General features: G+C 39.6%; 1 protein-coding gene across 1 annotated transcript in view; it reads left to right on the top strand.

Moving 5' to 3' along the window:
• The window catches only part of CHD9 (chromodomain helicase DNA binding protein 9), a 193,864-nt gene that overhangs the window by 113,750 nt on the left and 52,242 nt on the right, over window positions 1-27,872 (top strand). Inside the window, 13 exon segments of the mRNA XM_043495245.1 lie at window positions 707-887; window positions 1,871-1,897; window positions 1,900-1,968; window positions 1,971-2,008; window positions 2,718-2,973; window positions 12,454-12,664; window positions 14,701-14,896; window positions 16,426-16,593; window positions 17,674-17,853; window positions 22,460-22,570; window positions 23,658-23,884; window positions 25,053-25,252; window positions 25,783-25,946. Coding sequence (XP_043351180.1) covers window positions 707-887; window positions 1,871-1,897; window positions 1,900-1,968; window positions 1,971-2,008; window positions 2,718-2,973; window positions 12,454-12,664; window positions 14,701-14,896; window positions 16,426-16,593; window positions 17,674-17,853; window positions 22,460-22,570; window positions 23,658-23,884; window positions 25,053-25,252; window positions 25,783-25,946 — 2,028 coding nt within the window.

Below are 27,872 nucleotides of genomic sequence, written 5' to 3'. Positions count from 1 at the left end.
TAAGGGAAACATTTGTTTTCAAAACCAAAATATTGATCCAAAACAGGAAAACCATGTTAGCTTTATTTTAGATGAAGTTCTATTTAAAATGTTTTGTTATATTGAATGATATGAAGTGTATGACTGAGGTTTGGTGCAGTAGGGTGTGATAGTGATAATTGCTCACTATACTGTTTGAACTATTGTATTCTGCCTTTCCGTAGAACTAACATATATATTGCTAAAACTACAGGGGTTTTAAATGTTGAATTTTTATGAATAAGTTGATTCTGAGTGGCTGATACGCAATTTTCACAGTTTTCTAGTGCATAATGGTGTCCCATCCAGTATTATGATTGATTGGCTAGATTTTGTAGACGCTTAAGATAGCCTTTTGACTTTTGTTCAGATTATAAGAGTGTGTTATTATCTAAATGCTTCTATTTGATAGGAAACTTAATGATTGAAAAGCAATTCAAATTGGTTAGAAATTTTATTGTCTATGAAACAACACAGCATTACTGAAAATGGACAATTATTCATTTAGTATTTAATTATAGAATTGCACAATTGTAGTGAGTCTCTGGTAAGATGAAAAGGATTTATATCTCAAGATTTAAAGCACTACTGGATAATATTTCAGTAGCAAAACTGGCAACTTGAGAATGAAAAATGAGAAGATTCAAGGTAATGTGACAAACTGTTACGTTTGTTAATAAATCTCTAGGGGCGTATCATTCGAGGTACTTACCGGTTCCAAGCTATTATCACCACTTTTGAAATGATTCTTGGTGGCTGTCCAGAACTCAATGCAATTGAATGGCGGTGTGTTATTATTGATGAAGCGCACAGGCTGAAGAATAAAAATTGCAAACTCCTGGAGGGACTCAAACTCATGAATCTTGTAAGTGGCTGCATTTCATTTACTTGGTTTAATGAGATTTCTTTCTTGTTAGGGAGAATACTACAATAAATTATAAGGCTGTTTAATTGTTAGACGTAAAGAGCGTGTTTTATATGTGGGCAGCTTTGAAAGTTTTATTATTCCACTACTGATAGTGTTCACAGCTTAAGGTGTGCAATTTTCAGAAACCTTTTCAAATATATTTTTGTGGGATTGAAATGCAACTTGCATAAGCAGAATCCATTTTACTAGGTCTGTTTCTGATAGCTTAATTTATTTTGAATCAGAGTTTTAACTGCAATCATAGTTCTTATTTATGTAGTATTTTTCAACTTCTTAGTACACACAAATATTGACACCTTTAAAAGGAACTAGATGATGATATTGCTTATATGTTTGCACTTACTTGCTTAAGAGCATTGCCTGGTCTCCTGGAAGGTTCTAAAAGGAATTCATTGCCATTGACTATTCATATATTATAATGCACAAATGACTAGATGCATTATGGGATTTTTTGAGTTTATAAATTTTTACTTTACATTGAAGCATTAGATATTGCCTGCTGTCAGAAGCACGGTACTAGACTAAATGTATCAACTGTCTAATTTGGTATTCTAATTTCTACTATAAACTTGAGTAATTATTGAGAGAAGTGTATGTGAATATTAGAAAGAGGGAAATAAAGTGTGTAACTTTCTTTATTACTTGGCTGTAACGAGTTTTTTGTTCACAGATTAATAATGTAGTTTGAAGTTTATTAACATAGTATCTTCGCCATAGACCATTGGACACATGATATTAATGTAAAGACAAATTCTGATTCTCAAATAGTTTGCTTACGATGCTCTTCTTTTGTTTATAAACATCAGATCTCTAGTGCTTGTGTACTGAAAGCAGTTCGATGTTAGTGCTCAGAAACTTTAAAAAAAAATTTTGCTAACTGTGCATATAAGAATTTCATGTGACATCTATGTCTTTATATAGGAGCACCAAGTGCGTTGACAGGCACGCCACTGCGAACACAGTAGAAGAACTGTTTAGCCTCCTTCATTTTCTTGAACCTTTGCGTTTTCCGCTGGAATCTACATCATGCAGGAATTGGGGACCTTAAAACGGAGGAGCATGGTACTAATGTAAACAACTTCTTAACTTTCTACTTGGCAAAATACCACTTTGATGTGAATAATTTGAGGATGGTTTTTTGTTTTTTCTCTTTAATACTTGGTTTATAAATGGATTATATTTAATACTTTCTGCCTCCACTGCCCTTTCAGTCAGTGCCAACATAATTGGGTGACAACTTACTATCAACCGCACATAGATCAACTCTTCATATAGATATGTAATTTCACTTCATGTCACAAGACTGTAAAGAGAGGGTTCACACTCTCAAATTTTTAAGCAAGCCAAGGAAGTGTGCTTGGCATCACAAATTTGATGCACAGAACAAAGATCTCTAAATGAAATATAACTTGTAAAGATTTGCTATTTATTTGGTATTAAATAATTCGTTTTTTCCTATTAAAATAACAAATTATTGGCTATGATGAATAAAGGAGTGAGATTAATGGAAATTCAAGTTCTTCTTCTTTGAGGCCAGGTTTTCTTCTGACAAATGCTAAAAGCTTCCTTTTTATAATCAGAGCATCTGAAAAATTACTTTGGTAACTTGTCTCTGAGAGTGAGACTGTCCCTTCCAAGCAAATATTTCACGTAAATCTGGCAAATAGGTAATGTAGATTGTAAAATGTTAAATTAAGCTTCTTTGTTACCTTTGTATACATTCCAGTTTCATTTTTATTTCTATATATATAATTTATTTTATTTTATTCAGGTGCAAAAGTTACAAGCTATCCTGAAACCAATGATGCTGAGACGGTTGAAGGAAGATGTAGAGAAAAAGTTAGCTCCCAAGGAAGAAACTATAATTGAAGTAGAACTAACTAATATCCAGAAGAAATATTATCGGGCAATTTTGGAGAAGAACTTTGCATTCTTATCGAAAGGAGCAGGCCAAGCTAATGTACCCAATCTAGTTAACACTATGATGGAACTCAGAAAGTGCTGCAACCACCCTTATCTTATCAAAGGTAAAACATTATAAATTAAAAGACTGACCTTTTTCAGTTGATATACTTCCATTCTTGGTGTCACGGTTCAGGGCAGCTGCACCTGTAGTTCCCCTCTATAGTCTAGCCAAGGCACCCACTCTTAATTTTCTGGCTCCCGAGTATTGCCTCTCTTAGCAGAGACATGCATGTCTCTCCCTCCTGACCATGGTGTTTCCAGTCTGCAGAGCTCCCTGCCTAGACTGGGAATTCCCCAGCAAAATCAGACTGCCTAAGCAGGCCTGCTTTTCTTTTTTCCACAGAGCAAGTAAACAATGTAGTTGCCACAGTTTGGTTACCACGTGGCTCTTTCTAAGCAAGCATGTTTATTCTTAAAGTAAAAGCATTACAGAGAAAATATATTTAAAACAATAAAAGTATATGTAAGAATGCTAATAAGCTTATCAGAGATCACCTCTACTCCAACAAGGACTCTGGCCAGTGAACAGTCCTTCAGACCCCACTAAGGGGTTTTTCTGGGGTTACAAGTTCATAACTTATTTTTCTCAGAACAAGATCACTTGTTAATCTGAGAGTTACTTCTTTAAATAGTTTTTGGGTCTTTGATCTGTCCTCATGTAACTGGTGGTCAGCAGACAAAAGTTTTCTTCCTGTAGGCAAAGCTTCCAAGGCAGAGTTCTTGCATAAGCAGAGTAGGTGCATTTTCTTGCCCCTCCTCCTAGAGATTTCCTGGGAAAGCTACTTAAACTAACAGTTCGTTTTTGTCTTAGCCCATTGTTGAAAAGAGTCCTTTGATGCACATAGCACTTCCTAAGGTTTACATTAGTCATGTCTCCTAGACTAGTTACATACGACCCTGCAGTAACACATCACCATTTGTATTTTTAATACAGTGAGCTCCTAAAATACTTAAACTCAGAGAATCATAGAATATTAGGACTGGAAGGGACCTCAAAAGATCACTAGTCCAGTCCCCTGCACTTCTGGCAGGACTAAGGATTCTCTTCCAAACCATCCCTGACAGGTGTTTTGTCTAACCTGCTTTTAAAAGTCTCCCAATGATGGAGATTCCCCAGCCTCCCTACCCATTTATTCCAGTGCTTAACCACCCTGACGGGAAGTTTTTCCTAATGTCCCACCTAAACTGCCCTTGCTGCAATTTAAGCGCATTGCTGCTTCTCCTATCCTCAGATGTTAAGTAGAACAATTTTTCTCGCTCCTTGAAACAACCGTTTATGTACTTGAAAACGATTATCACTCTTCCTATCTCCAGACTAAACAAACCCAGTTTTTTCCATCTTCCCTCATAGGTCATGTTTTCTAGCTCTTTAATCGTTTTTGTTGATCTTCTCTGGCCTTTCTCCAATTTGTCCATGTCATTCCTGAAATGTGATGCCTGCAATTGGATACAATACTGCAGCTGAGGCCTAATCAGCGCAAAGTAGGGTGGAAGAATTACTTCTCGTGTCCTGCTTAAACGCTCCTGCTAATACATCCCAGAATTATGTTTTGGGGTTTTTTGCAACAGTATTACACTGTTGACTCATAGTTAGCTTGTGATCCATTATGACCCTTCCACAGTACGTCTTCCTTGGCAGTCATTTCCCATTTTGTATGTGTGCAACTGACTGATTGTTCCTTCCTAAGTGGAGGACTTTGCATTTGTCCTTATTGAATTTCATCCTGTTTACTTTAATCCATTTCTTCAGTTTGTTCAGTTTATTTTGAACTTTAAATCCTATTCTCCAAGGTACTTGCAACCCCTCCCAGCTTGGTCTCGTCCACAAACTTTGTAAGTGTACTCTCTGTGCCATTATCTAAATCTCTGATGAAAATATTGAACAGAACTGGACCCGGAACTGATCTCTCTTTTTCTTCTTCAAGTAGAATCCCTATGGCTGCTCCACTTCAGGAGCGCTCATAAAGCCTCTCAATTCCTTGATCAGAGATTTTCAGTTAGCAGTGTCCTTTCGACTCCATGCCTCCTTGGGTCAGATACCTCCTCATGCTGGATACCAAAGTTATGGGGGGGGCCTCTTTGTGCCAGATGCTGAGGCTATTCGGGGTGTGCAGGTGAACCATCCTCAGTTGCTTTTCAACCGCCTCAGCCTGAGATGGAGCCCTAGCATGTTCACCTTGAGTGTGCCTTGGCTTTTCTAATATTTCTGTAGTGGTTAAGATAAGTTTTTATAGCTAATTTTTAGTTGTTAATATAGTTATATTTAATTAGATAAGTAGTGAGAGGATTGTTTTACTTTGCTCTTTCCTCTCGGGGAGGCTTATTCTTTTCCTAGCAGGGCATGCTTGGCTTGCCATATTTTAAAGATTACCTCTCCTGTAAAGAAGCTGTATCTGGGACCATTGGCTACTTTGTGTCCCTTGCTTGTGGGAGTCCTATGTCTTCCAGAAGTGCAACTTCTGTCTGGTCCTCAAGTCCAGGGCAAGGAAAAGTAGGGAGATGAAACTTAGACTGCTGATGATGGAATGCTCCTTTTGGACAGTTTGAGAGTCAGGTCAGGAGACCCTCCCCTGTACATTTGTCTCCAGACACATCTGGTGCCCTTTCTACTTCTTTGCAGGCTTCCACTAAGACAGGGAAGACTTTGGAGGCTTCCTAAAAGAAGAGTGCAAACTCTCTCCTTAAGGAGTCCACTCTGGAAAAAATCCAGGTCTTCAGCAAGATCTACTGTCTCTGAAGCCTCAATCTCTTCACTCAATATCATTGACTCAAAGGTCTGCTCCAGTAGCAGCCAAGTTGTAAAGTCCAGGAGCTCAGACAAGAGAGATGGCTCTGACAGGGCTTTGGTACCTCCTATCAACAAAGAGGGCAAGCATAGACACTGTTCATCTCAGATGTTGGTACCCATGCATGAGGCACCCTTGGCACCAAGCAAGCAGCGGTGCCAGATACCATTGGCATCAAATTCAATACGCCCACCGTTATCAGTACTCTTGGCTTTGGCAGTTTTGGCCTTGGCTACTGCTTCAGTGCCAATCTTCTATTTAGTACTGCAGGAGTTCAGATATACTAAGGACCTCTTGAAAATAGATGAACTGGAGTCCCCACTCTTCATTGGTACTGAACCTCTTTACCAAACCCTGATCTCTGGACTACCACCCTCGGTATTGCAGGGCTCTCCACTTTTTTCTGCAGGTGCCCCTCCTTCGGATGAGATGGAGGAGGATGAGGGAGGCTTCCAGTCGGTCTCCTCTGTTTCTGTTCTCTAACATATCCCTTCAGGAAACCACTCTCTGAAAGTTATTTGGAAAATCAGCTTCATTATGAAGGGTGGTGGGGAACCAACCTTGTATACCATTCCCATTTCTGTATGGCCCACCCACTCCGTATGGCCCAACCCCCCTGGGCTGTCTATCAACAGCAATTTGCCAGATCACCAGTACTGTCTCATAGGAAGGCCAGAGTTGTTCAGCCCTCTCCTCCTCAACCTGTTCCTCCACAGGAGCAGATGTTTGAGGAGCAGGAAGCTAAAGCAGTTAAGGAGGCCACCCTTCAAGAACCTATTTCATCCTCATCGCTGGGTGAGGTGACTATGCCTCCACCACAATCCATGGCCGATGATTTTTGGAAATTTCAAAACCTCACAAAGACAACAGCTGACGTTCTTCAAATTCCTCTTGAAGAGATCAAGAATTCATAGCACAAACTGATATCTTAGAGTGAACAACATCCTCCATGGTGGTGATACCTATCAATGAGGGCTCCTATATTTGCATAAGATGGTGTGGCAGACTCCTGACATCCACATGTTAGCAGGCAGACAAGGTATTATGTTTTCCCTAAGTATTTGGACCTTCTGTTCGCCTACCCTCCACCTAACTCCCTAGTGGTGGATGCAGTAAGTGAGCTGGGTAGGCGGCACTTCTCTAAGTCTATCCCATATGACAAGTACTAGAAAAGGCTGGATCTCTTTGAATGAAAGGCCCGTTCGTCAGCAACCTTTTGGACAATGCAATTCAGGATCATGAATATGAAGCGGTCATAGCCAAATATAATTTTACAAATTATAACAGATTAACAGCTTTTATTGAACATCTGCCACAAGAACATAGGGAGCAATTCCAGTTGATCATCTCAGAGGACCGATTGGTGGCCAGAATGGCTCTTCAAGCATCCTTAGATGCTGTGGACACTGCTGCCAGGTCCATCTCCATGGCAATGGTTGTGTGCAGGGTATGATGGCTCTATCTTTTGGGGTTTCTGAGAGAAGTACAGAAAACCTTGGAGGACTTTCCCTTTAATGGTCGTAAACTGTTCTTGGAAAACATGAGTCATTGCAGAATCTAAAGGACTCTAGGGCTACTTTACAATCCCTGGGCACATATACATCTACAAATAAGAAAGAGCTTAACAGGTCATAGACTACCCAAAGATCGCATCCTGCTCAGTTTTCCAGATTCCATAAATCCACCAAACCACCCAGAAAGAGACCTAGATTTCAGAGAGAGAGGGACACCTAGCCACCCTCTGTGACCATCTATCCAGGGATTGAGTCCTTCTGCATCTCTGTATTGACAGCTGTGCCCATTAGCCTACTTCTCCCACTTTGGAGACTGCCTTGCCTATTTTCAGTATGTTTGGAGGCAATTCACTGCTGACAGGTGGGTCATAACATTGGTTAAACCATCCATTTTATATCACTCCCTTCCACCCCATTCCTCTTCAGGGACCCCTCTCACAAGCTTTTATTGAGACAAGAAGTGAACTTTTTTTGAATTCAGGAGCTTATAAACGCAAGGAATTACGTATTTCCTTGCGCCAAAGAAGGACACGGTGGAAACCGATCTTAGATCTAAGACTTCCAAACAAATTTGTAAAGTCTGAGAAGTTTAGGATGGTAACTCTGGCAGCTATAATTCCTTCACTAGAGAAAGGGGATTGATTTTTGGCCCTCGACCAACAAAGATATCTATTTTCATATAAAGATTCACCCATTGCACTGGAAATACCAACATTTCACTGTAGTCCAAGATCATTTCCAATACTGAGTGCTGCCCTTTCCTCGGTCTCAAAGGTGTTCTCAAAAGTCCTGGCAGTAGTGGCTGCTTACCTCCAACAAAAAGCGATCCTAGTCTTCCTGTACCTTGGCAACCATTCCTGCGAAGCAGTGCTATCTTCCTTCCAGATGGCCCTTGCTCTGTACCAGGAGTTGGGTCTGCAGCTTAATGTAAAAAAAAAGTCCAAATTAACCCCTTTACAGAAGATACAGTTTATAGGGGCATATATGGATTTGTTGACAGCCAGAGACTACTTTCCTTAGACAGATTCGTAACCTTGTCAGGTCTGGGATGAGCAATTCAGGGGACCATTGAACCACAATAAGAAAAGGAGTACTTGTGGCACCTTAGAGACTAACAAATTTATTAGAGCATAAGCTTTCGTGAGCTACAGCTCACTTCATCGGATGCTGTAGCTCACGAAAGCTTATGCTCTAATAAATTTGTTAGTCTCTAAGGTGCCACAAGTACTCCTTTTCTTTTTGCGAATACAGACTAACACGGCTGCTACTCTGAAACCTGAACCACAATAGAAATTCAATTCCTGGGACACATGGCAGCTTGAACCTTTGGACCAATCATGCAGGGCTATGTCTCTGCTGCTTCCAGGGTTGGCTCAGAATGACCAGTTCTCCAGTCAGAGACCCACTGGATAGACAGGTGACAATTTCTCTGTGTGAGGAACTCCTTAAACTGATGGAAGAATTAACTCAATGTCTGTGCAGGCATCCCTTTCTGTTACCCAGCCCCTTAAGTGACTGATGCATCACAGTTGAAATGGGGAACTCACCTCAATTTGTTGGAGCTCAGGGCTGTCAGGAATGCTTTCCTTCATTTCCTACCCCTCATCAGGGCAAATCAATTTGGGTCACGGCAGACAACATATCCTGCATGTTCTATATCAACAAGCTTGGAGGAGCAAGATCCTCCTTCCAGCATGATGGCAAACCCATGAAGCTATGGGATTGGTACATAGCTCATCAGATCCAAATTTCAGAGATCTACCTCCAAGGTATTCAGAACAACAATTCCTCAGCAGACAGTTCTCACAGAATTATGAATGGGATCTAGACACCCGGTTTCTCCTCCGCATATTCATAAGTTGGGGACTGCCAGAGGTGTATCTCTTCACTACCGCTAGGAACAGGAAGTCGTTTTTTTTTTCTGCTCAAGAGGGGATCTGTGCCACCACTCCTTGGAGGAAGGGTTTGTTCTATGCAATTCCTCCAATGCTGCTGATAGTAAGTGTGATGAACATGATCAGATAAGACAGAGCCAGAGTTATCTTTATAGTACCGACATGGCTGAGACAAGTTTGGTACCCATATCTGTTTCACCTATGTACCCAACCATCGTTTGAGCTTCCGTCCATTCCTCATGTTATAGGATATGGGTCATGTGCTTCATCCCAGCCTAGCAATTCTCTGCCTCAAGGTGTGGCTCCTCAATGGTTCATGGGGTTATAATCCTCCTGCTCTACATAAGTACAACAGGTTTCAGAGTAGCAGCAGTGTTAGTCTGTACAACAGGTGTTACTGAATAATAGAAACGGATCAAACCTCACTACTTACCTGCAGAAATGGAAGAGATTCTTTCATTTGTGTTATCGTCGTTGCCTCCTGCCTGATTTGGTGCCACTTTCAGTCATCCTGGTTTATCTGTAGGATCTAAAGAAACCAGGGTTATAAATTAGTTTAAGGTCCATTTGGCCACAATATCAGCCTTTAATCCTCTGGTAGAAGGATTGTCTGTATTTGCTAATCCAGTATTGTATAGGTTTATTAAAGGTTTGGGGAATTTCTGTCCGCAGACTAGAAACCCTGCTTTAACCTGGGACCTCAACCTTGTATGCAGTGACCTTGTAAGACCTCCATTTGAACCACTGGAAACTTGTTCTCTGTTGCATTTATCTATGAAGATGGCTTTTTTAGTAGTCATCATGTAGGCTGTTGGATCAGGGAGATTGGAGCCTTGATGGCAGAACCTCCCCTTTATAGTGTTCTTTGAGGACAAGGTGTCCTTATGTCCGTACTCTAAATTCTTACCTAAGGTTCTATCAGAGTTCCACCTTAATCAGTCCATTCATTTTCCAGTGTTTTCCCCAAAGCCACATAGTTCTCTACAGGAATTCTGTTTACATGCCCTGGATCTTTGAAGGGCATTGGTCTTCTAGTTAAATAGGATGAAAAAATTTAGGAAGTCACATAGGCTCTTCATTTCCTTTGCAGATAGATCAAAGGGTCCTTGATCTCTGCTCAGAGACTATTGAGATGGATATCTGGTATTATTGCTTGTTATGATATTGTGGGTGCTCATTCCCCCCAAAGGGTGTTAGCCCATTCAGCCAGATCTACAGCATTATAAAAGAATGTGCTAGTATCTGAAATATATAGAGCCTGTACATGGGTTTCAGTACATATGTTTTCAAAACATTACGTCTTGATGCATTCCATCAGATCTGATTTGACACTTGATTCTGCAGTACTGTCTTCAGTTCTGAACTATTCTGAAGCTGCCTCCTCCATCTGGGAATATTGCTTGAAGTCACCTGAGGTGGAGCACTCATAAAGACACTATTCAAAAAAGAAGTTACTCGGTTTGTGTACTAATTGTGTTTCTTTAAGATGTGTCCACCTATGGGTGCTCCACTACCCACCCTCCTTCACCCTCTGCTTCGGACCATTTCTTATGGGTAGTTTGGGTGGACTAAGAATTGAGGGTGGTTTTCCCACACGCTATATAGTCTCGATATCTGGCAAGAGGAGGCACAGGGCCCATGCATGGTCTGAATGGACACAGCTAACTGAAAATCTCGAATCAAGGGTTTGAGAGGTGCATGTGCACCTGAAGTGGAGCACCCATAGGAGGATACATCTCAAAGAACTTCAGTTCCTCCACAAGGTGAGTAATCTCCTCTTTTCTATGCTCTTCTGGTTTTTAAAAAACAAAATTCTTAGCTACCAGTGGCTTTGTTTTAATCAGTAATTACAATTGTATTGGTTATGAATGTTGTAGCTGTGAACCTATCGTGTGAAAAGGTTAGTTTTGTGTTAATACAATGTTTCTGAAACCTTTGTAAATTATTTCGGTGGGTATACTCAAATTTCCTATGGGATAAGGCCAACTGCTGTTCCTTAAATTCCATTCTCTGAAACAGTGTACCCAAATATTGTTTCTCTTTTTGTCATAACTAACTTTAAAATGAATCAGTCCAGGTGTAACTTATTTTGAAATCTGTAGCCATCAGAGGAGGTACATAAAATGTGAATTTGGCCTGACTAATTTAGGGCCACTCAGAAAGATAAATCGACAGGTGTGATTATGTGCTCTGTCTCTTTTAGCCATCTTTGTGTCTTCTTTAGTTTGGACTGTTCTGAAGGCCAATGTGACCCTCCCCTCCTCTTAGACAGCTCATCCCTGGCTATGTATGGGTGTCTGCTCTTCTAGAATTTCTGCAGCACACTTCTCCCAACACCAAATATGCCTTTACTGCCCCCAGCATGCCTCCTACAGCAGGGTTTTAATGGCAGCCTTACTAGTTGCCAACTGTCTAATTGCACAAACCCAAACACCCCTACCCCGCCGCTTCCCCAAGGCAACATCCTTGTCCCGCCCCTTCCCAAGGCCACACACCCACTCACTCAGTCCTCCCCCTTCGCTTGCTCACTCTCCCCCCCCCCCCAATTCTCCCTCGCTTTCACCGGGCTGGAGAAAGGGGTTGGGCATGGGAGGGAGTGTGGGGTCTGGGCTGGGGGGTGGGGCAGAGGGGTTTGCAGTGTGGGAGGGGGCTCCAGGCACAGAGGCGGTGCCTTGTGCTGGCTCTGGGAGGGAGTTTGGGTGCGGGATGGGGCTCAGAGCCGGAGCAGGGGGTTGGAATGTGGGAGGGGGTTTGGGTTCCAGCCAGGCAGCGCTTACCTTGGGCTGCTTCAGTGACTGTCATATCCGGCTGCTAGTTCCCCTGCCTGTAGGCACTGCCGCCACGGCTCCAATTGGCCTGTTAAAATCTCCTGGATTGGTTTCAGTAGCCACCAGGAGATCGATTCCGATTTCAGGAGATTCTGGCCAATCTGGGAGGGGTGGCAACCCTAAGCCTTACGGAGGGCCATTGCTAGGGGAATTCTCCCTAAGCCAAGTAAGGGGGCTTTTTTTGTCCCTTTGTACTGTCACATCAGCATATGGGAGCCTGGCTTGTGGGGAGAGGGGGAATCCCTCTCAAGATTTCTGTTTACTCTCCTGTGGGAAAAAATCTGTTTTTACTTACAGCTGTACCCTGTAATGTGTGGTTTGGGTTGTGTTGTGGTTTTTTTTGTTTTTTGTTTTTAAAAATGGCTGTGGTTGGGGGACAGAATTTGCCCCAAAGGGAACAGTTAAACAGTGAAATAGAGTGAAGGTAACCAAGCTGTCATCATTAACTTGTGGTGTGGATAAAAAAACAACCACCACCATTTCTTTTGAGATTAGTTATATATTTTTATTATTTGACAGGTGCTGAAGAGAAAATCCTTGGGGAGTTTAGGGAAACATATATCCCAACTGCTCCTGACTTTCATCTACAAGCAATGATCCAGTCTGCTGGTAAATTGGTCCTCATTGATAAACTTCTTCCAAAAATGAAAACAGGAGGCCATAAGGTGCTTATCTTCTCTCAAATGGTGCGCTGTCTTGACATCCTTGAGGACTACCTTATACATAAAAGGTAGAAAACTACATATTTCATAAGCTCTGTGTGCTGTTCTCAACAGGGATATCTTTTTGATAAATGATTGCAACCTACTAAATTAAAAAAAAATAATAAGCAAAGTTGGTACCATTCTTGTATATAGCTAATATTTCACATTGCATGCAAAAATATATTGGAAAGACTTTGCATTTCATATATTTAATAACCTTTATGATGCAATTTTATTTAGGACTATAGTTGTATGGTTTGTTTCAATGCTTGCTGTACAAATTAGCAGTTACTCACAAAGAGGAATTCAGCTTGTATCAGTATCTTGATTTCAATTCATATGATTTTGTGATATTATTTAAAAATGTGTATAAAAAGATGTTCTATAAGCAAATATAGACTAGTGCAGAATCTGAACAGGTTGACTCTTCTTTTGAATGCCATAGAGGTATGAACTTGTTTGGCTTTGCTCTTTGGTTAGAATTGTCAGAGTTAATACATGACAAAATGCATTACGCCAGGAACATGCTGACTGACAAAATGCCTGTGGATTATCTGCAGTGCCATTTTATGGCTGATCAGCAAGGGCAGAAAATGCTTGTGAAGATTTCTACTGACAATTAAATACAAATTTTGCAGTTTACTCCACTTATTTCTCTGCATGTGGTGTTTCTACGGTTTAAGATGTGGGAGCAAAGCACATATATTTTGATATTACAGCAAGAGTACAAGAATCTTTGTAATTATAAAAGTTAATAAAGGAGCAATAATTTAACTAGGTTTTTCATTTTGTCAGCTTTTCTTAAGGAAAACGTAGTTTCAATGGTGCCTCTTTAAAGATTTTTTGGGGAGGGGACTTTATTCTTCTTCCAGTTTGCTTGGTCTTGAGAGCTTGATAGAATAGAATTTAATAGAAATTATTACATATTACAGTTAGACTAATGTTCAACACTTTGCCAAAAAAAAAATGCTAATCAAATATAAACCAGGCTAAAATGTAAAGAAAGACTAATTTATTTTTAGAAGGAATACTTGTTCACAATCCAAATACTGGTTTGTCAAGTGACAGTTATCTAAACATTGCTTTATACTGATTACCCAATAATCCCATATGTGATGAGACAATTTAGCATATTACAATACGAAACCAAAGTATGTTATAATTTGCACTCACTTTGTGGCCCTGTTAAAGACTTGAAATGTGGTAGACCACTCCAGAGGGAGTGGGACTTTCGGGATGGGGCCCCACTGCCTACGATTGGGCAGCCAGAGCAAAATGGAAGCTAACTCCTTGTCCTCCTCTTCATTAATTTAAACTTCTGCCTGCGTCTTTTGGAGCCTCTTGTTCCATTTTGCTGCTCTACCCTCCGTCCCTGTAATTATAGCATAGGAGCTGTGTTTTTATGATGATCACACATATTGGTGTGTAGGGAGTTTTTCCTGTTGGGGCCAAATTGTCAGAGGCCTGATGGGGTTTTTCACCCTCCTTGCAGCATCATGGAAGTACAGTTTAATTAAATAAACATAGGTCTTAGAAATCAATATTAGTCATTTGTAGGAATGTTTAATTTGTCGCAACTTGCAACCAGTATCCAGTATGGATAAAGGCTAGATGGCCAGCTCCTACAAGTGTAAGAGATGTGAGATTTCATTGGTGGACCTCAGGCCTATGGGAGAAGGAAAGATCTGAAGGCTTTGCAGACCGAGATTTCACTTTTGATACCCTCTCTGGGTGTATGAGAGAGGATTCAGAAGTGTGGGCTGAGTTATGGGTTATATTGTGGGAGCCCTGTAATCCCCTCATTGGATCCAATTAAATGCTTGGTACATGCAAGTTGGGACAGATAGCACACTTTCCCAGTGTTAAAGTAAGAAAGTTGCAGCTGGCCATATAAATCTATGCCTGTGTTTATCTGCATTCACCTGTGTATCCAAATCAGTGCTGTTCATGAGAGGTAAATAGAAAGCAAAGATCACTTTTTTCCATTGTAGATAATAGATAGGTAACTGTGCTTTTGTCATACCTGTTTTTCTAAATAACGGGTTTCTTTTGCACTTTCTAGGTACTTATATGAAAGAATTGATGGGAGAGTGAGAGGAAATCTGAGGCAAGCTGCTATTGATCGGTTTAGCAAACCAGATTCTGATCGGTTTGTGTTTCTTCTGTGTACCAGAGCTGGTGGATTAGGCATTAATTTGACTGCAGCTGATACATGTATAATTTTTGATTCTGACTGGAATCCTCAGAATGATCTCCAGGTAAATTCATTTGAGGTTATAACTGGAGCATAAAAACCACCATGCTGTATATTTCAGTAACAGTATAACAGAAGTGTTTTTTTTTTTTTTTTTTTTTACAATAGGATTACAGTATACAAACAGAAGATCAACTGTATTTGGCTAGGCTGTCTCTTTGATAATCACATATTTTTCCATCCCATTTTCTGTAATTGTCTTGAAATCCGAATACAAATGTAAATTTTGAAAGGCTTTCTTCTTTCTTTTCCTGTTTCTCCCCCAAAATGTTCAAAATAGACTTTTTTTCTTTATTCATTGAATAAAATTAGTTCTCTGCTTAAATCATAATAAATCTGCAATATATAAAGTGCAATACAGGCAAACTTTTAGTGAGATTATAAAACTCTGAAGGTTTTGAGGATATCACAGAACACATTGGGGACAGATTTTACTCTCTCATACATAATTAATTGAATAAACGTTAATGGAACTGCTCTGGATTTATAGTAGAACTAGAGAAGAATTTGGGCCTAAGATAAGGTTCAGTCACTTCTGTGATGCTCATAGTGTTAGAGAAGGAGTGGGAATGACTTTCAGAAACTATCCACACACAAATATTTCAGTGGAAAGCCAGTGGCTGGCTATTCATTATCAGTGCAGAAAAATTGCTTAGTGTAAATAATAGAGGAAAAGTTAATAATATATGTGAAGTGATGTTGAAGTGAAGAAGTAAATATAATCATGGAATTCTAATTAGAGGTATCGCACGTAAGAATGGGGGGAGAAGTGTCTCCTTCGTTCATGAGGCTCTTTTAGATTACAGCTGGGATTTGGCATACAGTTGTGGACACTCTACTGTGCATCATATAGAATAACTGAAGATTGCATCAAGAGGACTTGTATATTTAGTATACAAAAAGGTTTGTAAGGGGTACACACGAGAGAAATTTGAAATGTACAAGTTCAGAAAACTGAAGTTATCCATTAAGGACATAGGGGAAGAAAGAGATGACTCTTAATACAAATAAATAAAAGAATAATGCAAAGAAGGAGAGATTTTTTTCATCACTTATTAAAACTAGAAATAATTGATTAAAATTAAAAGTAGAAAGCTTCATCTTAGATTAGCACAAAAATTTTTCAGTTGTAAGATCACCTAGAAAATGGACCGAATTTAAGGAATAAGAAGTGGAATCAAAATCTCAGAAATGCTCAAATGACTTTTTGTCTAGCATCTGACTTGAGTGATGTGAAGAGATCAGTACTGTGAAAATATATATGTATAGGATTTATTTATGAGATAAATAACATATCATGCAACTTAGACCACTTCACCTGCATTCTTCTTAATAATCCATCTTTTCAAGACTACTTCTAACTTTCCAAACCTCTTCTGTATTTGTACAACTTCCATTTAAACACATTGACTTGTTTTCTAGTTGACTGTATTCCTTTAAGATTACTTTATAGCACAGCAGATTTCTTAGATGAAGGAATATATCTTGCTCCTAGACAGAAATCTAATTTTATTTTTGTTTCCTCTTTCAAAGGCCCAAGCCCGTTGTCACAGGATTGGTCAGAACAAAGCAGTAAAGGTCTACAGATTGATAACTCGGAACTCATATGAGAGAGAGATGTTTGACAGAGCAAGTCTGAAACTGGGTCTGGATAAAGCTGTCTTACAGAGCATGAGTGGAAGAGAAAATAGTGTTGGTGGTGTATGTAGCCTTTTTGTTTTTGGCCAGAGTAACTACCATTTTTAAAGCTACTTTTGTAATTGCAAGAGAACAGCTTAATTAATTTTAACTTTTTTCTTAGGCCTTTTTTTTTTTAATATTGTGTGTGTGTGTGTGTGTGTGTGTGTGTGTGTAGCTATGTGATGATTTCTGATGAAGGCAAAGATGAACATTTGGAAATATCTTCAAAAGCTTAGCCATAAATTTGCTTTGAACTCTTGTACAGACTACTTTCTCCGTCTTTTCTTGTTAAACCACAGGGTAGATAATTGCCTTGGTGACGTATCTGAAAGAGTGAAATATTTTGCTTACCACATTTTTTTTTAAATAGTGTAGGCTTTATTTTATTTTATTTGTACAGACTATGCCAGACCATGAACCTAGAATCATTAAAATATTATGCTTCACATTTCACAACATTCGTTACAAATGCTGCACAACAGTGAGACAGGATTTCTATCTCATTTTCCTATGCAGCTTTCTGTTTGTATGGAAGAAGGCAGGACTACATTAGCTCCACAATCAAACCTTGATATATCATAGTTTGGTATTTTTTACTCCACCTACATTATTTTAAGAAAAATCCCATGAAATGTAAAACTTTCCTCCACTTTCTTTTTATCCTTCTAGATGAGTATAAGCTGTCACCTTAATAAAGGAAGAGTTAATTGAGTTATACTGGTGATCATATACATCTTTAGATATTGATTAAACTAGTGCACAAAGCTATTTTTTCCCTGAGTCCCACATGAATCATTACATATAATAAAGCCTTGATTCATCAAGGTACTCAATAGGTGCCCAAATATAGAAGCAAGGGTACACAAAATATGCTATAATGATATTTATATATATTTAATATAATTGTATTTATCATTTTATTGTTTTTATTGTTTAATTATAAAAAGGTAGATACTAAATCTACAAATCTGGATGGTTAACTTAATTATAAAAATATTGGTTATGGAAGTAGGTAGAAAAAAACTGCACATATGCTTATGTGAATTTTTCATCCATTTTTACAACAAATTAAAACAAAAACACCTTTAATTATTTGTACAGATCCAACAGCTTTCCAAAAAAGAAATAGAAGACCTGCTTCGAAGGGGTGCCTATGGTGCTATTATGGATGAAGAGGATGAGGGCTCTAAATTCTGTGAAGAAGACATAGACCAAATCTTGCAACGCCGTACGAAAACTATCACAATTGAATCCGAAGGAAGGGGTTCAACATTTGCCAAGGTACAGTAGAAGCAACTTGTTTTCCATTTGATCATGCTACTCTGCCTTTTATTTAAGAAAGTTCTTGTTGTTGTTTAGATTCAGAATGTGAGATTTGTAGAACTTTGTGTCAGCGAAGAATTTCATGGGACTGTTTGTTTTTAAATGAGGCTCACATTGTATCTGTTCTTTTGCACGCGCCCATTTCTGTCTACTTTACCTTTTGTGTATGTACTCGAGAGATTTTGCATGTTGATGTCACTAGAGAGAGACCTATATGGACATGTGCACATGGAAAAATCTCTGATTGGCATGGCATACATTGAGTAAATTGCATACTCAAAAGTATGAGACCACGTGCTGGCAAAAACAATAGCTGTGTACTTCTGGTGTTGCTTTTTTAAAAAACAAACAAACCCCATAAACGACTACTAATATATTTTTGTTATAGAGGACGTACAGTTACTGAGAATACTTTTGCTTTGCTTTATTCATACACTAAGCACATAAACTAAGACAGTCATTGCAGGTGTAAAGCACATATGAGCAAATAAGTGTTGAATGGGATTAAAGAATAACTCAGGTTTATACTAGAAATGCAGAGGCATCTCTTTATCCATATTGTTTTCTTGTTAGGTGTTTGAAAAGCAAAGCAAGGATGGTTGTATAGGAGAGGAAATGAAGATCTATAAAATGTGAGGAAAAGAAAATGAAGATGTGGGACAAGGATAGAATTGGGGAAAATACTTCCATACTAATTTCTTACTGGTGCTAGAGAGAGCTTTTACATTTAAGACAGAAAATAGAATATACTTTATGCTGGTTATTGGCAAGGGCCATGCTTGAGCTAGTTTATGGCTACTTCTAATTGTATTCATCTAAATCTCTTTGTTTAAAATGCTTCCCTTGAAAATAATTTTAAAGCATTTTTAATTGCAACAATGAATACAAACTGTGAATTATGGGGAGTTATAAACTTTCTCAAATTGGTTAGGCCACTGACATATAACATTCATTATAGCAAACAGAAGTGGCAGAAATAAAAACAAAAAAGGTTGAGGGAGACAGAAGAACTTAGCTTTCTATGGCTCTCAGAATATGCATGCAGTTACATTGATTGAGGATCCATTTAAACTTATTGATTGTGGAGATTAGTTTTCATAAGAAAAACCTGTCTTAGGAAAGAAGAATCAGGAAGCTTAATGCTATCATCTCTTCTTTATGAGAACAACCAAAAAGTATTTTTATACTTAATTTACCTTTTCTTCCCATGCCAGTGTTATTTGCATGTCTGTCTTTGCATTAAACTGCCCCCAAATCCCTAATTTAAATTACCAGGGGCTGGAAATCAGAACATTCCCTTAATGTATTCTACTTAAATGAAACCTGAATGGCCATGTCTACACTTAACGGAGATCGACACTGCTGCAATCCATGCAACAGCAGTCAATTTAGTGGGGTTAGTGAAGACCCCATAAATCGACCACAGAGCGCTCTCTGGTCGACTCCGGTACTCCACAGGAATGAGAAGATTAAGGTAAATCAACAGGAGAGCGTCTCCCGTTGACGCAGCACGGTGTAGATACCGCATTAAATAGACCTAAGCTACATCGACTCCAACTACATCATTCATGTAGATGGAGTAGCGTAGCTTAGGTTGACTTACCCCAGTATTGTAGACAAGGTCTGTGTAAGATGAAATCCCTAAGTGGTGATGTGGCCTCTTCAGAGAGTTCTTCTCTCCGTTATGCTAAATTATTCATAGGAATTAAAAGCAGCAAGGATGACTTCCTGGGGTCATCTAGTCCTTTCTCCCTACCAGTGCTGAGTAGTTCCTTATGTTAAAATTTGTAGCGCTCTCTCTTTCCTGCTTTAAAAGTTTTAAGGGAAATATACTTATGAAAAATCTACTCCAGGTCTCATCTGAAGATTCAGGTGATATATTGAGAGATGATTGTGGAGTCTTTTTACAAAATTGATAGGTTACAAACACTACTGAGTCATTCACTTTACATAAAAATACAAAGATTTAGGTCCTGATTCTGCAGTGGGCTCCATTCAGGTGAAACGCTTTGCCCAAGTGGAGCTAAATGTAAAATCAGGGCCTTAGTTGCATTTAGCATACATGTTCAGAATTCCTTGTATCCTGCCTATAATTGTTCCTTTGCTATAATATGCATACCAGTGAGACCTTGCTGTATGTCTTGTGTATCCTAAGTTTCATGATACCTAGAATAAATAAACTTTCTAAAAAGTTCATTCAACTTTTTTTTTTTTTTTTAAACACTAGTCTGCCTCTCATCTGAAACATTTCAAATGACCGCACCTCACTTTTAAGTTTTCTTGGCTTGCCGAAGGAAGGTAGCAATGTTTTATGGGTTGGAGGGTGGGGGAGAGCAGGTCAGAAACTGCTGCAAAAGGGAATGTAAGGGGCGGAAGGCTTTAAAGGTGCATTATGTAATGGCACATTACAGTTATACGTTAGTGTCCTATTCTCTGTGTTGTTGCCTTGAGATCTCTTTGGCAGTCACATGGAGATCTATATATCGTATATACTCATTCAAAAGTCAAATTTTTCTTAGTAAAAAAGGGAAGCATCAGAGAAAGGGGTTGGCTTATGAATGGGTATAGAGAGGGGAGAGGTGGGACATAGCCCCTCCCCCTAACAGAGGGGGCAAGGAGAGGCAGCAGAGCCAGAAGGGAAGAGGCGGGGCCAGAGCCTCTCCGCTTCTGGCTACGCTGCTCTCCCCCCCCCCCCAGCCTCAGAAGCAGCTGCAGCTCCGAGGCTGGCAGGCTGTAGCTGCACCGCCCAGCCCGGCCCCCCAGAGCAGGCTGTGGCCCAGTGGCCTAGCGAGCGGGGGAGCAGCCGCTCCCCCACTGAGCATAAATGGCACCTTGTCAATTTCTTGGGGCCTTTTAAATTTTCCCATGTTGAGGGAACAGGGGGAACGATGCAAAAAAGGTGCCATCTGCTACAGCGCTTTTACGCACCTGGCAGCGCTCCAGGTCTTCGGCGGCGGGACCTTCAGTGCCACCGAAGACACCCAGAGCGAGTGAGGGCTGGCCGCCGGAGCACCGCTGGGTGAGTAAAAGCGCTGCAGCGGATGGCACCTTTTTGCATCGCTCTCCCTGTTTCCCTCCACCTGGCTACACGGGTGTGGCCGTGCCACCTGGCCCGGCCCCCCAGAGCAGACTGTGATCGCCCGGCCCCGGCCCCCTGGAACATGCTGTGGCTGTGCGGCCCGGCCTGCCAGAGCAGCTCCAGCCAGGCCAGAGACATCCTCCCCTGGCCCTCCCCAGATAAGGTGGGAAGGGATGGGATGGGGAGAGTGCGGGGGTCCCAGGCTAGGGGTGGGGTCATGTGGGGGGTGGTGACGGGTTACTCCTCTGATCCCCAGCTTTCCCCTCCCCCCCAGATTTCCCCACCAGTTGCTGTCCTGGCCCATCAGGGTAAGCGGTTGGCGCGCCGGGACACTTCGTGTACTTAGGTTTACCTCCGTGCCTGCGGATACTCGAGGTAAACACACCATCTTGGCCAGCCAGCAGCTTATCCTGATGGCCTGGGAGCCAAAGTTTGCTGACTCCTGAATTATAGGGTTGACTTTGAATGAGTCATAATATTTTCCATTTTTACTTATCCATATCAGGGGTGTTGGCTTATAAACGAACCGGCTTATGATCGAGTTGATTATTTAGATAGTTTCCTTTTTGTAATGTCTTTAGAGGATGCTGTCCATCACTTTTCTGTGCATGGGAATATTTTTGCTGCTGTTGTTCTGCCAGTATTATGTATTTAGTTAAATGTTCTGATCCCTTTAAGGAACTGGAAGCATCTTCTAAATAGAGAAACCCTTCTAACTCTGCAAGCTCAGAGTTGGCATGTACATGTTTTAGCAAAGTTTTTTAGAGCATGAATCAATAATAATCCTGAAATATTTATCTCAGCAGTTTATATTTTGTCCACTATCCAGCCTTTGGCAGTCAGGATGTGCTCTCTTAGTGCTTTTTGTCAGTACCAAATTGATGGAGGCTACAATGTTTTTTTAGGTTTCAGAGTAGCAGCCGTGTTAGTCTGTATTCGCAAAAAGAAAAGGAGTACTGGTGGCACCTTAGAGACTAACAAATTTATTAGAGCATAAGCTTTCGTGAGCTACAGCTCACTTCATCGGATGCATTTGGTGGAAAAAACAGAGGAGAGATTTATATACACACACAGAGAACATGAAACAATGGGTTTATCATACACACTGTAAGGAGAGTGATGATAAACCCATTGTTTCATGTTCTCTGTGTGTGTGTATATAAATCTCTCCTCTGTTTTTTCCACCAAATGCATCCGATGAAGTGAGCTGTAGCTCACGAAAGCTTATGCTCTAATAAATTTGTTAGTCTCTAAGGTGCCACCAGTACTCCTTTTCTTTTTGCGAATGGTTTTTTTAGTATCTCCTTTCTTAGTTAGCTGCTGCCTTAATTTTCTCTAAATTTATGGGACTTGGAAGCATTTTTGATGCACACATTGAACATGAGGGGCTTAGTATTTAAAAAGAATAATTTGGTATATGTTTAACATAGTCATTCTGTATTACAGTTTTATGCCATTAATGGAATATGATGATGTTTATTGCAGGCTAGTTTTGTTGCATCTGGAAATAGGACTGATATTTCATTAGATGATCCCAACTTCTGGCAGAAATGGGCCAAAAAAGCAGAAATAGATATAGATGCCATCAGTGGTAGAGTAAGTATTTTTTGTGTGTGAATATTTTCATTGTGTACATTCTTTTTAATGGTCTTTTTTGTCTTTCTCACAATCATGTTGCTCATGTGAATTGAATATTCTGCAGATTGAACTATCAAGTTACCACCTTTGGGAATTAATATTAAAACCTTTGGCCTTTAGTTTTGGTTGAAAAAGTTTCATAAATCCAACACTGCTGTCCTTAATCATCACACTTTATTATTTTAAATTGACTTTTTTGATTGGTGCATTAGTAGGCAGCTTCAGGGCTTTTCTAATGTAAATCTGTTTCCCAAATGACCCAGGAGACCATTTTAGCACCTAAGAATGGCTGGAACACAAGATCCAGTCTGACTGCTTTATTTCCATTGGCCACAACACCTACCATAGGCGCTTCGAAAGAGTGTGAGAGAGAGCCACAATATCAGTTCTTCTTCAAGTGCTTGCTCATGTCGATTCCATTGTAGTTGTGACGCGCCCGTGTGCACGGTTGTCGGAGATTTTTGCCTAAGTGGTATCTGTAGGGCCACCTGTGGCCCCCCCTGGAGTGGCGCTCCCATGCGGCGGTATATCAGGCACCACCAGCCCTGCCCCCTCTCAGTTCCTTCTTGCCGGCAACTCCAACAGAGGGGTGGGAGGACAGGAAATGGAATTGACATGAGCAAGGACTCGAAAAAACGGTTACCTACCTTTCATAACTGTTCTTCTTCAAGATGTGTTGCTCGTGTCCATGCTACCCCTGTGTTGAAGGAATCACTAGGTTGTAAGTTTTAAAATGGCTTTATGCCAAGAGCTTAGGGAAGAAACTGGTGCCCAATATCTATGGCAGTATTCAGTACAAATAAAATAAAACGTTACATCTAGTTTGTAATGTACATCTAATGTATTGGTCTCGTTGAAGGAGTAAAGAATGAAGAATGTCTGTTTTGTTGCATAAGAATTCTATAATTGGTTTACAGCTAGTAATTTCTTTGATTTTTGTATAAATGTGGAATTTAAATAGAAATTGCCCTCTCAAAATTATGTCAGGTACTTTTAGAAAATGTTACCAACTATGTCTTAGATAATATTTGTTAAAATTTTACAGAACAGCCTGGTTATTGATACCCCAAGAATTAGGAAGCAAACAAGACCCTTTAGTGCCACAAAAGATGAGCTGGCTGAGTTATCAGAAGCAGAGAGTGAAGGGGATGATAAACCAAAACTCCGCAGGCCTTGGACTGCTTGTTCCTTCGTCCCGTAGTTTGTTTCCACGCTCTAGTGGATATGGAGAACAGAGTGCTTTCGGGTGGAGAAAAACTTATTAGTCTATGGGTAAATATACTCTTTTGTTAAAGTGAAACTCACAACATAGTGTTGATTTCTAAATATACTAAATCTTACTTATGGAATATACTTTTTGTTTTATTAATAAGAATGAATTACAGATCTTAGGATGTAAAATGCTTATGTGCGTTTTAAATATTGCCAAGTGTTGAGACTTATAAACTAGTAAACTATGAGATACACTGGCAGCATAACTCCTTTCCTTTTTCTTCAGTATTTTAAGTCATTCTTCTAATATACTCTTAATGTACTTCTGTATTTTTAATTCTCATCCTCCCCGACTCTTAAGAGGAGTGCTTTCAGGAGCTCAGATGAACTGCAGCTCACAAATAACACTGTCAAACTATATATCCGTTTTTAAATCAGAGTTGTGTGCATGAGACATGTTGGGGAAATCTGTTTGGGATGGGAGTTTTGTTCTGTACCCTATATAAGTCTTTTCTCTTCGGAAAAGTTTAATAGAAACAGTGAGTTTTTTCTTTTTAATCAAAATGTGAGAAATTTGTTAAGCCATGGATTATACATAAATTATAAGTGTTCACTGGAAAGAACTATGCAGAGTTAGAAATTGCATAATATAATGCACATACAGTACGTGTTCATTTTAAAATCAGTCTGGAAAAATGGGACACAATTTTCAGTAAGAGATGCCTAAAGTTAGGCTTATAAATCCATAATTGGGTGCATAAGCAACCTGATTTTTAAATATACTAAGCACCCTGCAGTTCCAGCTGATTTGAATAGAAACTTGCAGATTCTCAGCACTTTTGAAAATCAAGCCTATTATTTATGAGCCTAACATTTGGGAACAAAAACCTTGGCCGTAGCTCACATAAAGAGAGAGAGAGAGAGAGTTTGTGTACATTTAGCAGTATTGTAATAACGATTTTTGAAAAACCTAAACCAATAATCCACATTTGAGATGCACATTCTTCAGAATTTCATTTGAAACTGTTATTTTGATGTTTACAACATCATGGTATCTGAAGCCTGAGTGATTCACAGTCCTTTGGACTCTGGGAGCTTAAGCTTCCGAAGACACCAAAAAAGTGAAAACCACAAAATCTTAAATTGTTCCTTTTGCAATAATACTCGTATATAGCTTGCCTGAGTATTGTATTTTAAAAATTCTGCTGTGTGTGTCACTTTGGATCAGGTGGGGTCGTTGGAGAGAGATTTTGTCACACGGTCGCTTCAAGAGGCAACTGAATGAACAGGACGTGGAGATAATTTGCCGTGCACTCTTAGCATATTGCCTTGTTCACTACAGAGGAGATGAAAAGATAAAAAGTTTTATATGGGATCTCATCACCCCAACAGAGGATGGGCAAACACGAGAGCTGCAGAATCACCTAGGTAAGGAACTAAGTGTTTCTGTAATTGGACAACTTTTTGTATGTAATTTTGTGATAAAGAAATCAACATTTTCTAGGTATATGAAAAAAACAGCTAAATTTTTTAAAGAATAATTAAATAACTAAAATAAATGGATTTTGCTGAGGTTATCTCAAAAGGTTGATTGGAAAAGCAAATTCTCCTTTTTCCCATTCTTTGCTATTGCTGGCTTTCCACAATGGGTTGGTATACTGTATGTAAAGTAAACTTTCCCAGTTCATTGCTCACTGAAACCTAGTTCACTGTGTGCTAACAGTGACAATAGGCAATCTCTTCTTTATCTTTCTGTCCTAATGGTGAAGTACACCTCTTAGAGATTCCCTTTCTGGCAGACCAAGGAGCAAGGACCTATAATGAGCCTGGTATCCCATATGGCATTTGAGGTCACCACCAGTTTACCTCTCTTTTAGAATAATTAATTTAAAAAACACTACAAAGCATCTGCCAATTGTACATTAATGTCCATTGCTTTGTATTTTCTTTTTGTGTAGGTTTGTCAGCACCTGTACCGCGGGGTAGAAAAGGAAAGAAAGTGAAGACTCAGGCTAGCACTTTTGATATACATAAAGCAGAATGGCTTCGAAAATATAATCCGGAACATCTACTGCAAGATGAAGGATATAAAAAACACATAAAGCATCATTGCAATAAGTAAGTACTAGTATAAATGTGTAAATGTGTTTTTTCAGTTTGTATAAAGGATTATTTTTTCTTTTAGCTCTTCATTGTTATACTCTTGAAAGATTAAAAAGTATATCTTAAAGAACAAAAAAGGGTGGAGGGGCAATCATTTTTCCCCACAGATGATTTTCCGAAGCAGAAACTAACATAGCTCTAGTAGTAGTAGTAGTAGCCTTTATGGCATCTTATTGTACATTTCCAAAGCATCTTACAAATATTAACTACTATTGTTTGTTTCCTTTCTTCTTTGCTAATTTATCATTCTGTGAACAGAGATTTGGGAAGTCTGCTACTTCTGTAGAACCACAGAATTCACAGTTGTGGGTGTTGTGCAGAAGGAGGTATTAGTAGCACCTGCTTGTGGGGAAGGCTTGTGGAGGGTGGGCCACACATCTCTGGGTGATGGTGTGGCACCTGCTGGTCTTTGTTGGCCCTTTCTTATTAAGAATGCACCTATTGGTCGGTGCCAAACATCTAACAAGCACGTTGGGTTTGGGTGGCTTGGAGCTGCCCATAAAAGGCAGGAAGGAGTAGAAGCAGCTCTCTGTCTATCCCCCTGCTGCAAAATCTCAGCTTCCAAAATCTTAACATCAGTTTCCTGTGTTTCTGTCAATCTGGGGGTTCGTGGTGTTGGGTTAAACTATATGTTGAGATTACAAGCATTAGAAGATACAGATACTTTTCAGTTTTAAAACAGTTGCAAGGCACCTGGACTTTAGAGTTTGTTATGGGTTTGATTTAACTCAGTAAATAGCTAGGTTCAATCAATTTTATTAATCAAAGATTACTAGTGAAAGATTAAAACAGTGTAATACAGAAAGACCAATACGTTACCAGCAATCTGGGATGCAGTAATGTAGTTTGTAAGCTCTCTCGAAATCTGAGCTTCACTCTTGCTCTCTTTATACTATGGTTGAGGTTTTCATCATTTCTTTGCATTACTTCTTATCTACTATTTTGACATGTTTGAAAGCCCAGCACAAAACAGGGCAAAGTTTGTAACTAGTTTATTACCTTGTTTTGACCATAGTATTCCAGAAATCAGCAAAACTTTAGAGACAGCCTTCACCAGTTATGGCTTGGAACAGAGGCATGTTAGCTAAGCATCAACAAAATTGTTCATCTGGTTCTTTTCTGGAATGACTCTCTAGCTAACACAGAGATCACAATTCTTCACATCTCGTCTTGTTTAAACAGTTTAATATAAGTAAAAAGCACTTTGGGGAAAGCGGAACATGAATAAAATTCATAGTTCTACAAAAACATTAAATCTTACAGACTTTTTCTTATTTGGCTCCATATGTATGCTCCTGTCTGCAGTAGCCAAGCATAGCAGAATGTCTGAAGGCTTTTGGTTTGAGAGTGTGTCTCAAGCCTTGTTGTATTCTCCTTCTGTCTACAGAGCAACACAGCTATGCAAAGCCGCAAAGGTTATAGCATGTAACTTTAGAGTAATGTTAGTGTTATAGAACTCAGCATGAATGAATATAAAGCGATGTAAAAAATAAGGTACTATACTTATTTATTAGGGCTGTTGATTAATCACAGTTAACGCACGCAATTGACTCAAAAAAATTAATCACGATTAATTGCAGTTTTAATCGCATTGTTAAACAGAATACCAATTGAAATGTATTAAATATTTTGGATTTTTTTCTACATTTTCAAATTTAGTGATTCTTCTTTGAGTGCTTGCTCATGTCGATTCCATTCTAGATGTGTGCGGGCCCATGTGCGTGTCCCTTGGAGATTTTTGCCTTAGTGGTACCCATAGGGCTGGCTGTAGCGCCCTCTAACATGCTGCACCCATGCTGCAGTATATTAGGCGCCGCCGGCCCACGCCCTCTCATTTCCTTTTTATCATCCGTGGTGGTCAGTCGGAGCGCCTCTCTTGCTTGTC

The sequence above is a fragment of the Dermochelys coriacea genome, chromosome 12 (genome assembly GCF_009764565.3).
Source record: "Dermochelys coriacea isolate rDerCor1 chromosome 12, rDerCor1.pri.v4, whole genome shotgun sequence".
NCBI lineage: Eukaryota > Metazoa > Chordata > Testudines > Dermochelyidae > Dermochelys > Dermochelys coriacea.
Note: the sequence above shows the minus strand (reverse complement) of the source record. Positions and strands in the feature narration are given on the sequence as shown.